This window comes from Pituophis catenifer, unplaced genomic scaffold, assembly GCF_029215685.1.
Source record: "Pituophis catenifer annectens isolate HBS135680 unplaced genomic scaffold, rPitCat1.0.hap2 SCAF_13, whole genome shotgun sequence".
Classification (NCBI taxonomy): Eukaryota; Metazoa; Chordata; class Lepidosauria; order Squamata; family Colubridae; genus Pituophis; species Pituophis catenifer.
The window spans coordinates 19,132,450-19,147,108 of NW_027256893.1; the positions used below are offsets into that span (position 1 = coordinate 19,132,450).

At 41.8% G+C, this 14,659-nt stretch overlaps 1 protein-coding gene across 3 annotated transcripts in view; it reads left to right on the forward strand.

The window, feature by feature from the left end:
* Nucleotides 1-14,659, forward strand: part of PHKB (phosphorylase kinase regulatory subunit beta) — a 117,654-nt gene that overhangs the window by 55,669 nt on the left and 47,326 nt on the right. For all 3 annotated transcript variants that reach the window (XM_070953242.1, XM_070953241.1, XM_070953240.1), the window contains 4 exons: nt 1,025-1,082; nt 4,543-4,620; nt 6,994-7,152; nt 10,265-10,359. In XM_070953242.1, coding sequence (XP_070809343.1) covers nt 1,025-1,082; nt 4,543-4,620; nt 6,994-7,152; nt 10,265-10,359 — 390 coding nt within the window. The remainder of the gene's footprint in view (nt 1-1,024; nt 1,083-4,542; nt 4,621-6,993; nt 7,153-10,264; nt 10,360-14,659) is intronic.

The following is a 14,659-nucleotide window of genomic DNA, read 5'->3' on the forward strand; positions in this document are numbered from 1 at the left end:
TGACAAAAATCAAAGCAATTTTTAAATTATTTTAAATAATTGAATTGTTGAATTGTCCTGTAGCGAGTTGGCCACAGCGAATTGTCCCCTGGTGAGTTGGCGGAAGCGAGTTGGCCATGATGAGTTGGCCAACGGCAAGTTGTCCCATTCCGTGGACAAGTAGCACAGAATGCATTTCATCCCTTAGAGATTCAACTTCAACATGACTTAGGCTCTGTCAAATCTACGGAGAGAAGATTGAGTTTTAGATGCTCTTCTCGTGTTCTTTGGACATTCTTCTCCATGTTCTCCTGACGTTGTTGCATGTTTTGACAGAACCCAAAGAAAATGTTCATTGCTTTGATGTATCAAGCGGAGTGGGAAGAAGCTAAACAAATCATACAAGCTATTAACTTTGGCACTTCCTTGCCATCTATTTTAGTGAAGGAGACTTGCTTGCAGTTTGGATGTGTAATACTTAATATATTGCATCAGCCCGTTTCTTCTTGATAGATTTGTTTAAAGGTGACTCTGTTTGCATTTCAAGCTCAATGTATAGTTTCTTTCCTGTCACAGATAAGTCACATTATTTATCATTTTATTTAATTTCATAGCTGGCTACAGACTGGAGTGTATTAATAATACAATTTTGATATGGCACTGAATATTAATGCTTTCCATTAAGAGCTGTCTGAGTGAAGTGCCCCTTTTTCCTTCACTTTTCTTTTCATATTATTTTTAATTTAAATGGAATTTCTTTGCGGAGAAGCCCGGTGCGATAAATCTTACTCATAAAACTGTGGTTCCGCATTTTGAAAGGGTTGAAATTTTTTTTTTTTAAATGTAGACAGATGAATTTTCTTTTTTCCTCCCCTCTTTCTTCATGTAAGTTGTTGTCGTACTTAAAAAGAATAATTTGTTTTCATGTGTTTCTTTCATTCCTTTGAACTTGTAATAGATTGTTTGAATATGTTTCCGTAAATAAAACTGCAGCACGCCTTTTATATATATTTATTTTTTTTCCCCTTTTTAAAACAACTTTCAGCTCTTTGATGGCATTGAATGCGAATTTCCTCTCTTTTTTATTTTTATGATGATTGATGGTAAGTATGATTTTGTGTTCTTATTGGGAAGAGGGTTGGAATGTACAGAAATAAATGGATATGTGTGTGTGTACATATGCATCAGTGGTGAAATCCATTTTTTTTTACTACCGATTTTGTGGACCTGGCTTGGTAGGCATGGTGTGGCTTGGTGGACGTGGCAGGGGAAGGATACTGCAAAATCTCCATTCCCTCCCCACTCCAGGGGAAGGATATTGCAAAATCTCCATTCCCACCCCACTCTGGGGCCATCCAAAGGTGATATTTGCCAGTTCTCCGAACTGCTCAAAATTTCTGCTACCGGTTCTCCAGAACCTGCTGGATTTCACCCCTGATACGCATATGGGCAAACCAAGAGATAGATTGTAATTGCTTCTGCCAAATTTTGGGAGCTCTCGAGTGCAGAAACAGCATTCTGTCTCCTATAAGGGCCCCTCCGTCAATTTCAACAAGTGCAACGGGAAATAATTGGAATTCATCTCCCATCATTCCCAGCCAGGTCAATGAACTTGCAGAAGGTTGCTTTAGATAGATCTTCCCATGTGAGCATCTAATATAATGCTGTTTACATAACCTGCCAGCCGGTTTTGGATTTTCAGAGATCAGCCTATGGTCGCAAATGGAAGAAATGACTTTTATTTAAAATCTCATGTAGCTTCAGAGACATTTCCCCTCCCCCCCACTCCTTCATGACCTTTATCTTCAAGTAAATGCAGAATTTGAAATCCACAAAGTTTCCAGCCTCCCCTCGCCCCCCCCCCAAAAAAAACCTCCTCTCCCCCTGGAAAGAGGAAATGGAACAGCTGGCAAAGTGTGACTTGTAGACAAATGTCACTAAAAGAAAATTCTGTACAGATCAAAGCCTAACATTGTAATCATGACAAAAACTGCAGGAAGTCCATCTGGTATTTCATAACCCCCTACCTAGCAGGGAAATTATTTTCAACTAGGGAAGTAGTGGGTATTACAGTATAATCCATGAAAAATTATACGTATGCCCATATAGGATAGAGAGAATATGTAATAGGAAAGTAGCTTGTGAGCCATCCCTCACGTCTACCCTTCCATCTTCCCCCTTTCCTTATATGGCACTTCTCTCTTTCTGATCTTTGTCGGCTGCAAGCCACAATTTGTGATTTTGGTGCCCATTGCCAAATTGAGGAGTAGCAGGATTAAGCCCCGGTCTATCCGTGTCAGCCCTATCCAAGGGCAAAATGTAAGCTGTATTGACATACAGGTAGTCCTTGACTTACGACCTACAATTGAGCCCAATTTTTTCTCTGGCTAAGTGAGACAGTTTTAAGCAACCTTTGGTCCATTTTACAGCCATTTTTGCCACTGTTGTTTACGTGAATAACTGCAATTGTTCAGTTAGTAACACGGTTGTTAAGTGAATCTGGCTTCCCCGCTGATTTTGCTTGCGAGAAGATCGCAAAAGGGGATCATGTGACCCCAGGACATTGCAACCGTCATAAATGTGAATCAGCTGCCAAGCTTCTGAATTTTGATCGTATAACCATGGGGACGCTGCAACAGTTGTAAGCATGAAAAACGGTCACAAGTCACTTTCTTTCAGTGCCATTGTAACTAAACCGTCACTAAATGAACTGTTGTAAATTGAGGACTACCTGTACAACTGTAAGATATATTTTAGCATTATATGAAGATGCCTGGGGCTTGGCACTACTCAATTCATGCTTCCTTCCAACAGCTGGGAAAATTAGATGGGAAGCATTATCTTTTGAAGTTGGGATTAGACCCAATTTGTTGCACCTGAGCCAAGACCAAATGGTCCAAGTGCTTAGACGAACATTAGTCAACACCACGGCTGTCAAACTCGTGGAGTCACGTTGCTGTCACGTGACGTTTTTTCCATTCGCTGGGGTGGCCGTGGCCTGCGTGTTACGCATCCAGCCCGTGGGCTGCCAGTTTGACACCTCTGGTCAACATCATAGGTTTCATTTCTGTCATGTGTTTAGCTGAAAATAGAAATGAATGCTTTTAATTTTCTTGTGGCAGTACCTAAGGGAGAAGATTGAGTACATATAAGGGCCAGTTTGGTCTAGGCACCAGGCTAGAAACTAGGAGACTGTGAGTTTTAATCCCGTTTAGTCCTGGTAGCTGACTTGGTGACTTTGAGCCAATCACCAGGAGATAGTGAGTTCTAGTCCTGCCTTAAGCAGGAAAGTCAGCTGCGCGACTTTGAGCCAATCACAAGGAGATTGTGAGTTCTAGTTCTGCCTTAAGCAGGAAAGGCAGCCGGAAGACTTTGGGCCAATTACCAGGAGATGGTGAGTTCTAGTCCCGATTTAGGCATGAAAGCCAGCTGGGTGACTTTGGGCCAATTACCAAGAAATGGTGAGTTCTAGTCAGGGGTGCTATTCACTTACTTTCCCTACCGGTTCGCAAATGTGAGTGTGTACACATCCACGCATGTGCGCATGCACTTTGCTGGCATGTGTGCCTTCCACGCCTCAAAAACATGCCTAAATAGGATGGCATAGAGTCGGCCCGAACCGGCTGAATACCATCTCTAGTTCTAGTCCTGCCTGAAGTAGGAAAGCCAGCTGGGTGACTTTGGACTAATCTCCAGGAGATTCTAAATAAATAATAAATAAATAAATTCTAGTTCTGCCTTAGGTATGAAAGTTGTTTGTGTGAATTTGAGCCAGTCTCTCCTTCTCTCTCTCTCCCTCCCTCCCTCCCTCCCTCCCTCTCTCTCTCTCTCTCTCTCTCTCTCTCTCTCTCTCTCTAATTTAACTTACCACATAATATTGTTGTGGGGAAAATAGGAGGAAGAGTATTAGGTAAGCAGGAAGAATATTTGCCACATTGAGTTGTTTATAAAAACAGTAACGATGGAATTCAAAAATATAAACCAATAGAGGTATATATATGATGGGCAATTTGAATGAAATGGCAAATGGATTTGTTGAAAAGGAGAAAGTCCTCAGTGCTGCTTCACATCTCTGTCATTTAGTCTTGAAAATAAAGGCTCTACCTTTGACAAGGGGACGTGGTGGCTCAGTGGCTAAGACACCGAGCTTGTCGATCCAAAGGTCGGTAGTTCGGCAGTTCGAATCCCTAGTGCCGCGTAACAGGGTGAGCTCCCGTTACTTGTCCCAGCTTCTGCCAACCTAGCAGTTCGAAAGCACGTAAAAAATGCAAGTAGAAAAATAGGGGTCACCTTTGGTGGGAAGGTAACAGCGTTCCGTGTGCCTTTGGCATTGAGTCATGCCGGCCACATGACCACGGAGACGTCTTCGGACAGCGCTGGCTCTTCGGCTTTGAAACAGAGATGAGCACCGCCCCCTAGAGTCAGGAACTAGCACATATGTGCGAGGGGAACCTTTACCTTTGACAATAGGTCCCTGAAATGGCGATGAGCCTTTTCATTAGCACTGAGTCATCTTAGAAAGGGACGAGTCTTGCTAATAAAGTGTCCTTGGATTGTTTTTAGGGGTCTTCCGAGGTAACCCTGAGCAAGTCAAAGAATACCAGAACCTTCTGGATCCTTTATTACAACAATCAGCTGAAGGTATGGAATCTCTGGATCAGAAGTCCTCAAGAATGTTTCCCATCAATGTTGCAAATGCAAGTCCAAAATCAGGAAAAAGACTCAAGTACTTTACCCAGTAGAAGAACTCCGGTCCCAGCTAAATATGATATCCCATTAATTTCTTTTATCAAATGGGGCTCAGGAGAAAATGCCTGGTGAATGAAATATCCATTCTTCAAATATCCAGTGGCTCGAGAGACATTAGCTACCTCTTCTTTTGCTGTGTACAACCACATTGTGCATGAGACCAAACTATCCTGAAGGAGAAGATATTGTAGAATGGGTAAATTGAGCAATGGGAAGTAGATCCATAGTATCTGGTCATGGCAAAGAAAGTAACATTTCTTGATCTTCTAGGACCATGTTTTTTGACCTTGATGACATTAAGTTGGGTGGACTTCAACTCCCAGAATTCCCCAGCCAACGGCTAGCTGGGGAACTTTGGGAGTTGAAGTATACCTATCTTAATGTTGCCAAAATTGACAAACACTGATCTAGAAGCTGTCCCCTAAATGTCAACTTGCAAAGCATTTCTAGTCTGCTCTCGCGTTGTCATGGGCAGAAAAAAGGGAGATCTGTCGGAGCAGTTCAGCAGCCACGTTCACAAGCACGTTCCACGCATACCTTCCTTCAAGGTTGGATCTCAGATTACCAGAGCTAGTTTGTGAGGCGTGGTTTCTACAGCCCGGGAAAGTGCCTCATTGGAGAATGGGATTTATGACACAACCTGAGAGAAGGGGGGAAACAGGGTCATAGTTGAGCCGTGAATTACGTGCAGTAGAGTTGACTACACTTACGAAGCTGGCGACATATTGCTCCTAATAAATAACTGGATTTCTTTTGAAACTTGGCTCGAGGCTCATGAGTTAATTACGGCATTCATCAGAGCCCTGACACTAAGTACACTTGGCCTTGGGGCTTAATCATGACACTTAATAGGTGTTGCAAGATGCAGACTTTAGACAGGAAAGGAGCATTGGGGATACCACTATTCACCTTTCTCAAGGGGAATTTGTGGTTCTGAAAAGAGCTCTGAGTTCATTTTAAAAAAAATGCCATTTCAATTACGTTTGTGATCTGATTGTCTTTCTCCCCACATCAATATACAATAGAAGTATTCCCCTCGAAAATAATAGAAACGAATTACTGAGCATCTCTTATAAAAATTACCCTTTTGTTCTTAATCTTTCGACTCCTCTCCATTCATTGGAGCACGACTCCATTGGTGCTTTTTGTTTTAACCGAAACTGGCTAATTAAAACAACCAGAGGAATTATTCTAGCCCTTACTCTCTTGTTTCCCACCTTTAAAACCATTCTAGAAAGTGAGTGAGATGCTTTTCTCTACAAAGTTTCACGGTAGCCTATCCTTTCCATTTTAAATATCCCTACATCCCACTGGGTTACGTAATATTAACCATTTCTTTAAAAAAAAAATGGCATCACACCCCAGATTGAGCTATTTGCATGAAATAATATATAATTTAATTAAATGAGCATTCATTTATATATGTATGTGTGCATACATATATATATATAGACATTTCAAAACGTATCTTCTGAAAATATATAAGTATTCCCTCAATATACTGTGTTTTTAACATCGTCACATAGGTATATGTGACAATGTTGAAGAAATCAACATTGGTTCGGGTTTAAAGCACCGTATTGAAAAATGCAGATGAAGTTTTTTCTGTATCATTCCTGAGCTCCTTTTTCATTATGGCTTTTCATTTCACTAATAGCAGTTGTAAATATTTCTGATCCGTAGCACCAGCCTAACAGCGGTACGTCTAAAAAAAAAAAAAAAAGAAAAGAAAAAGCACAGTCTTTTCCATCTGTCAAAAATTACCTTCCCCCTCCTCCTCCTCCTCCTCCTCCTCCTAGAACCAGTTTAAAGGCATTGCATCTGTTCACTCAAGGTGTAAATCGAGATGGCGGTTTGTATCTTTAGTGAGCTGCAGCACAGAATGATTATTAGCACCAGTAGCGTTACTTCATTCACTGTGCTTCGTTTTTGGCACTTATTTCGACATATATGTGCTCAGCGGAGGGTTTCACATTATGTTACTATTGGTTCACCCTACGCGTGCACACTCACGCCTAGTTTGCGCATGCGCCTGCCTTTCACACATGCACCTGGCCTCAAAAACGTGCCTAAATAGGATGGCATAGAGCTGGGGCGGGCCCACTCACGATTTCTGCTACCGTTTCGGGCGAACCGGTTTGAACCAGCTGAATACCACCTCTGCGTGTGTTTATTTATTTATTTATCACATTGTTGTTTTTTTTCCCGAACCGCCCATGTCCCTTCATTTATTCCTTTTTAACTAGTCTGTTTCAACATTTGTAGGCTTTCCGGTTGTACCTAAATATTACCACGTGCCAGCTGATTTTGTTGAACTGGAAAAGAAAAATCCTGGCAGCCAGAAAAGGTTTCCTAGCAACCACGGACGGGATGGAAAGTTTTTCCTGTTGGGACAGTCCCTCTATATTATTGCCAAACTTCTCGGTAAGTAAGCATATTTACCAAAGAATCAGAATGTTCTCCTATTTGAATAAGGTGTATCTGCACCTGAACTGTGGTGATTTCATGAGTTTTAGAAGCTGCGTGAGGAAGTTCCTGGATCACTGAGTGATCTTTTAGCAATAGCACGTAGACTTCTATACCGCTTCACAGTGCTTTACAGCCCTCTCTAAGAGGTTTACAGAGTCAGCGCATTGCCCCCAACGATCTGGGTCCTCATTTTACCCACCTCGGAAGGATGGAAGGCTGAGTCTACCTGGAGCTGGTGAGGATCGAACTCCTGGCAGTGAGCAGAGTCAACCTGCAATATCACCTTCTAACCACTGTGCCATCACGACTCTCTTGAACCTGTATCGCACACGGTTTCCTAGAATTGCTAAACCGTAGCTTATTAACCTGAGAACAAACTCCCTCATACTTAACAATGTAAAAACAACACTGTTTGTTTGGGCCAAATGTCCATTGAGTCATCTTCCATTTTACCAACCAGATTGTTCTGACCTAGGCTTCCCCAGCATCACAAAACCAAGTCCTCGTCCTAAGCCCCTTTTATTTAATTTACAGTGAATTCCTCTCCATCAAAGTCTTTCCTCTCCCACAGTCTTTCAAGATAGTTCACAATTACTGACCTTTATCTGGCTTGGAGAGTGGCCGGGCCGATATCTTTCAGACTCTGCAATACTTGGCAAGAATGCAGGAATGAACTAATTGTCTCCTGCAAACTCCACTCCCCTTTCGCTCCACTTTTATTCCCTCTGGGAGCGGTCCTTTATCGTGCACCTGTGGCCTTACTCCCAAGTCGACCCTTGTCCTTTAGCTGTTCCCTTCGTCTGGCAACTCTGCGCAAGTGCACACTAGGAACAGGCTCCAGCTGTTCGTCTGCCTCACTGATGTCTGACTCCGAAGGCAGCTGATAACTGGCATCTGGCCCTGGCCCCCTCTCTGCCTCCGACGCAGAGCCCTCGTCAGAGCCTTCCCCAGACTCCAGGACTGGCCCATGTTCCTCCCCAACCTCCTCACTGTCCGAATCTGCTGCCAGATCCGCTGGCGGGCCACAACACAGATATTTTCAGGGAAGTTCAGTAGCATGGTTAGGAAAATAGCGTTCCTCTTCCATGTTGCTCTGCAGCAGTTTGCAATTAAGATGCACCTATGATCCAGAAATGTTCATCCTGCCTCCATCAAAACTAGTGGCCTTGGACCAGATTTATTCTCCATAGACTCCTTTGTCTGCCTTTGAACATTGACAGTATATCTTGTTTTAAACTGTAGCTTCCTATTACATCCAAAGAGAAAACTGACACAGGGAAGAAACATTTCAAGCTATTGATGTTGAAGTCTGAAGCACAATGAAAGGGTGGGTGGGGGGAGCATATGGGCAGATGATTTGTCATAGTGCGTTTGTTCAAGATCATTATCTCTCAGTGCAGTGTTGGATTTCAAGATGGCTTTTCAAAGAGACCCTTGAGGAAAAAAAAAATACATGTTGGAAATGTCTCTCGGAATAAGCTCCCCCATGTTGCTTGTTTGAATTTTGGGACTGAAACGGACAGTGGCATATTGGAACTAGACTGTCACGTTTCTCTGTGATATATATGTGTGTGCATATGTGGGTGTATGCATAATGGTTATCCTTTGAGAGCTGAATGCAATGAAATTTCATTTTAATGTGTGTTGATTGGTGTACACTTAAAATGACAATAAAGATTCCTATTCTATTCTATTCTATTCTATTCTATTCTATTCTATTCTATTCTATTCTATTCTATTCTATTCTATTCTATTCTATTCTATTCTATTCCATTCCATTCCATTCCATTCCATTCCATTCCATTCCACTCCACTCCACTCCACTCCACTCCACTCCACTCCACTATATTATTTCTATTCTATTCTATTCTATTCTATTCTATTCTATTCTATTCTATTCTATTCTATTCTATTCTATTCTATTCTATTCTATTCTATTCTATTCCATTCCATTCCATTCCATTCCATTCCATTCCATTCCACTCCACTCCACTCCACTCTATTATTTCTATTCTATTCTATTCTATTCTATTCTATTCTATTCTATTCTATTCTATTCTATTCTATTCTATTCCATTCCATTCCATTCCATTCCATTCCATTCCATTCCACTCCACTCCACTCCACTCTATTATTTCTATTCTATTCTATTCTATTCTATTCTATTCTATTCTATTCTATTCTATTCTATTCTATTCTATTCCATTCCATTCCATTCCATTCCACTCCACTCCACTCCACTCCACTCCACTCCACTCCACTCCACTCCACTCCATTCTATTCTATTCTATTCTATTCTATTCTATTCTATTCTATTCTATTTTATTCTATTCTATTCTATTCTATTCCATTCCACTCCACTCCACTCCACTCCACTCCACTCCACTCCACTCCACTATATTATTTCTATTATATTAATTCTATTCTATGCTATGCTATGCTATGCTATGCTATGCTATGCTATGCTGTGCTATGCTATGCTATGCTATGCTATGCTATGCTATGCTACTCTACTCTACTCTACTCTACTTTGCTCTATTATTAATTCTATTCTATTCTATTCTATTCTATTCTATTCTATTCTATTCTATTCTATTCTATTCTATTCTATTCTATTCTATTCTATTCTATTCTTTCTGTTATTATCCCCTTTCCCAATTCCATTCCTTTCCTCTTCCTATTCCATCCTGTCCTGTCCTGTCCTAATTGTATTCAGTGAGTTAAAAGAAAAGTCAAGATAATGACCTCAACCATGTGACTGAAGGCCCAGCCCTCTCTTACCTGTATCATAAAACACATGCTTTTTTTTTTAAAAAAAAAAACTTCTTCTATTCTCTTTCTGTTCTATTCCTGATCCACTCTGGGTGTGCAACATGTTCTGGCAAAACTGAGCTCCGATGCATTCCATAACCTAGGGACTAGTTACTACATTCCATTATCATTTTGGTTTATGATCAGGCACTGATCTCAGTTCCTGCGTATCTCAGAGTAATAAATTGTTACAGGGGTGACAAATGCTTTTAATTACCCATTGACAAATAACTGATGTTGGTGGTTTTGCTTTCAGTTGATGGTTTAGTAAGCATTAAAGATATCGACCCGGTGAACCGCTTCATTCCTTCTCAAGATCAGCGGAATGTTAGCATGCGATACTCAAATCAGGTATGCATGTCTTTATCTACTGATGTATGAAAAAAAAATATCCATTACAGTTGAGCAAATTGTTGATCCCTAACATTTTGTAAAAGAAATAATCTTGGATTAGTTTATGATGAGAAGCGTAGAATAAATTGCTTACATAATAACCATTTGCAAAGTTTGTTCTACTTTTCAGTGTTGGAATAGACGGCCCCTATGATATAGCATATTTTTCAGAGTATAAGACGCACCATTTTCCCCCCTAAAAGTGGTTACTTGTCCCAGCTTCTGCCAACTTAGCAGTTCGAAAGCACGTAAAAAATGCAAGTAGCAAAATAGGGACCACCTTTGGTGGGGAGGTAGCAGTGTTCCATGCGCCTTTGGTGTTGAGTCATGCCGGCCACATGACCACGGAGACGTCTTCGGACAGCGCTGGCTCTTCGGCTTTGAAACGGAGATGAGCACCGCCCCCTAGAATTAGAAATGACTAGCACATATGTGCGAGGGGAACCTTTACCTTTACGTTTATAGACTGAATGCAGGCGTTTTTGGCTTCCTGAACCCTCTGTGCATCGTGTTTTCGCACTCCTCAGCCCCCAGAAGCACTCTGCAGTACTCCGCATGGGCCATTTTTTCCAAAAATGGGCCCATTTTTGGGCTCCCAAGCCCCCTACTCATCACGTTTTTGCCCTCCCTGTTCCCCAGAAGCACTCTGCTGGCCAAAAATGAGCGCATTTTTGGCAAAAACGGGCCGTGCGGAGCACTGCAGAGTGCTTCTGGGAGCCTGGGAAAATCTCACTTGCAGAGCAGTGGTGGGTTGCCCCCGGTTCAGACCGGTTCGCAAGAACCGATAGTAAAACCGGTGGGAGGCTCCGCCCACTGACCCGGACGTCAACATAGGTGATCTGTGCATGTGTGGACACATGCAAACTGGTAGTAAAGGCAAGAAGAACGCACCCCTGGTGCGGAGGCCAAAAGCTATTTTTCTGTTGTTTTCCCTCCTGTAAATTTAGGTGCGTCTTATAGTCTGAAAAATACGGTATATATTTTAAAAATTGTATACCAGTTTCTATAAGCCAGCAGAACCAGTAAGCAAATTTGAACTATTGGTTACAAAACTTGACTGGGTTATTCCAGTTGGTTTACTAAAATTATATCAATGCCTACCCAGGCTGGGTCTAATTAAAGAATAACTATTGGAACTGAAACAACCCTCAGTGCTGGGTAAATAGCTAAGGCCTTAAAATTACGATTAGCAAGCATCAATCAGGAGCCTGTCCTGTAATTTATTCAATTTTGTTTTCTTTCAAAAAATAAAAATAAAAATACCAGCCTGGACAGTACATATAAAAAAAACTGCCTATGTGAGATGCATTGGTGAGTTTATTTTTTTTTCCATAGAGACCCTCTGCTTGTGTTTTGGTTATTAAATTGACTGGCTCTCCCACTACAGTCCTTGACTTACAACTATTGGTTTAGCAACTGTCCGAAGTTACAATGGCAATGAAAAAAGTTAGTAGGCCTGAGGCAGGGGTGAAATCCAGCAGGTTCTGACAGGTTCTGGAGAATCGGTAGCGGAAATTTTGAGTAGTTCGGAGAACCGGCAAATACCACCTCTGGCTGGCCCCAGAGTGGGGTGCGAATGGAGATTTTGCAATATCATTTCCCCAGGAGTGGGGTGGGAATGGAGATTTTGCAGTATCCTTCCCCTGCCATCCCACTAAGCCATGCCCACAGAACTGGTAGTAAAAAAAAAAATTGGATTTCACCACCTGCCTGAGGTTGATTCCTGGGAAAGTTCTACACTAGCAGGTTGAAGCAAGTAAAACGATTTTCCTCTCACTTAAATGTATTGATACACAGCTCACAAAATATATGAGGTTATGGGAGACTCTGTGGATCACCTCATATTTTTTAGGCGTGCAGCGAAGTTAAGGCAGTCAAATCAATTTAACGTCCCTAACACATTTATTTTTAAGCAGTCTTGACTGTATTAATTTCTTCTTCACAACTCTTACCTTCTATCTGTTTGCCGTTCAATAAATCAAGATGTTTTGTTGGATTTTTGGAATTTACAGGCATTCCATTAGTATTTGTTTTAATTCCTTTTAGCTGCAAAGCCCATTATCTGGATTGAAACCCAGTTAACAGGTTTTCTCATCCAGCTGGGCTGTAAATCTTTGTCGCACAGACATTTATTCCCTTATTCAGGAATCGGCTTTCTCAGCAGAAAGGCTCACAAGACATGACTCAGCTAGATTTGTCCTTTGATTTCAGATAAGAATAAAGCACATGGAAACATTATCCGCTGCGCTACACAAAAGTCAACACTCTTCTAAGTTAATGAAAACGTGTCCACTGTCTTGATGGTCCAGGAGATGTAGGAGAAAGTCAGGCAGAGCTGGGGGTGGCATCAAGGGAGCAATCAGCCTGGAATCATTACATTCCCACAAGCATTCTAAGCTCAACCCCCTCTTGAATTCCGTTAACTCTTATCTAGTGCCAATTTAGTGCTGACCGTTGGTTGATTAGTACGGGCACGGATAGTAAATCAGCTTCACTGGAACTTAATGTTTGGTCCTGATTCTTCATGCCTGACAGCTCTAAGATGTAGATCAGACCAAGAAATCAACTCCACATTAAGATTAAAACTACTTGTATTAAATTGACTATGATCACGGAAGATTGCAAGTCTTAATTATGCTTTGCTTCCTCCACCTCTTATATTCATGTGAATTAGAGGGTGACTGAGACATTTATGCATTCTTTATTGTTTGGGTTTAAGGAATGCCTACTTGGTAAGAGTTCTCCCATTTTTCTATCAAGGCCGTCCTCTTTATAACGCCTGAATTGGGTTAACACAATGGTTCTCTCCAGGGGTGGGCTTCAAAAACTTTAGCAAGGGGTTCTCTGCCTGGTTATTGGGGGGTGGGGTGGCCATGGTGGGCATGGCCGAGTTGGCCTCCTGAACCATGATGGTGTGTGGGTGTGTTTTTGTCCTCTCCGGGCTCCAGTGGCTTTCCTTGAGCCTCCGGGAAAGCAAAAATGGCCTCCCCAGGCGCCAGAGGCCCTCTGGAGGCCGTAACGAGCCCACTTCTGGCCTTCCTGAACTTCCAGCAGGCCCGTTTCTCGCCCTCCCCGAGCCTCCACATGCACCCCTGCGCTTACTTGCATCCAAAACGGGCTGCGTGGGGACTCCTAGGAGGGGTGGGGCGGGCGGGGCCAGCCAGGAGTGAGATTTGGGGGTTCCCAGATTCCAGATTCCCCATCCTTCTTCCCCAAACCATAGAATTTGAAGCTGGAAGTTTCATTGTAACTTCAGAAAACTAAGGCTAGCTTTCCTGTCGTCTACAAAGAGTTTACTACAAAGGATTAAGCCATCTCATTTTTCTTCCAAAGCAAATTAAGGAAATCCATTTAGTCATCTCAATATATATGTATATATAATGCGAGATCGCTTCATAAAAGCCAATCAGTCAGCCAAAATTGAAGTTTCTTTTAAAAGGCAATCTCATTCATTAACGAAGCTCATGTAGTTCTCATTAGTGATAAAACAATTTAATCAAATTTGAGATTTGAGGATAGAAGCTATTTTCTAGAAAATGGCACTTTTTCTTAAAAAAAAAAAACTTATCATGAAAGCAGATCTATTGAAGGGCTGCTATTCTTTTTCCCATAACTGGAATTCAAGCCTGAATGGCTCCATACGTAAAAACGCTCATCTGCATTTAAAATGATTCTCTCCCACAACAGAGAAACAATAACGTGTTTTTGGGTAATTCCCCTGAATTGTTTTTTTTCTTCTTATGAATCTCCCATTTCCAACTGAAGAGGACAAGTACTTCATAAAAGGGCTTCGTCTTTGAGTTCTAAAATATTCTGTGGAATAGACTGGGACAGACAGCAGCAGTTCTCTGCAGCTATCTACAGATGTTGATTATTTGGCTTCCAGTCATAAAATATCTCCATTCCAGCATTTTTTTTTCTCAGTCAAAAAAAAACAAAAACAAAAAAAAACAGGATCACAGACCCAAGAAACAAATCATAAGTTTTCTTCTTTTTCCAGTCCTTTCTTCTTCCCGATGTTAAAAGCTCGTTCACATTTAACCAGTGGTGAAATTCAAATTTTTTTACTACCAGTTCTGTGGGTGTGGCTTGGTGGGCGTGCCTTGGTGGGCGTGGCAGGAGAAGGATACTGCAAAATCTCCATTTCCATCCCACTCCAGGGGAAGGATACTGCAAAATCCCCATTCCCTCCCCACTCCAGGGGAAGGATACTGCAAAATCCTCATTCCCTCCCCGCTCCAGGGGAAGGATACTGCAA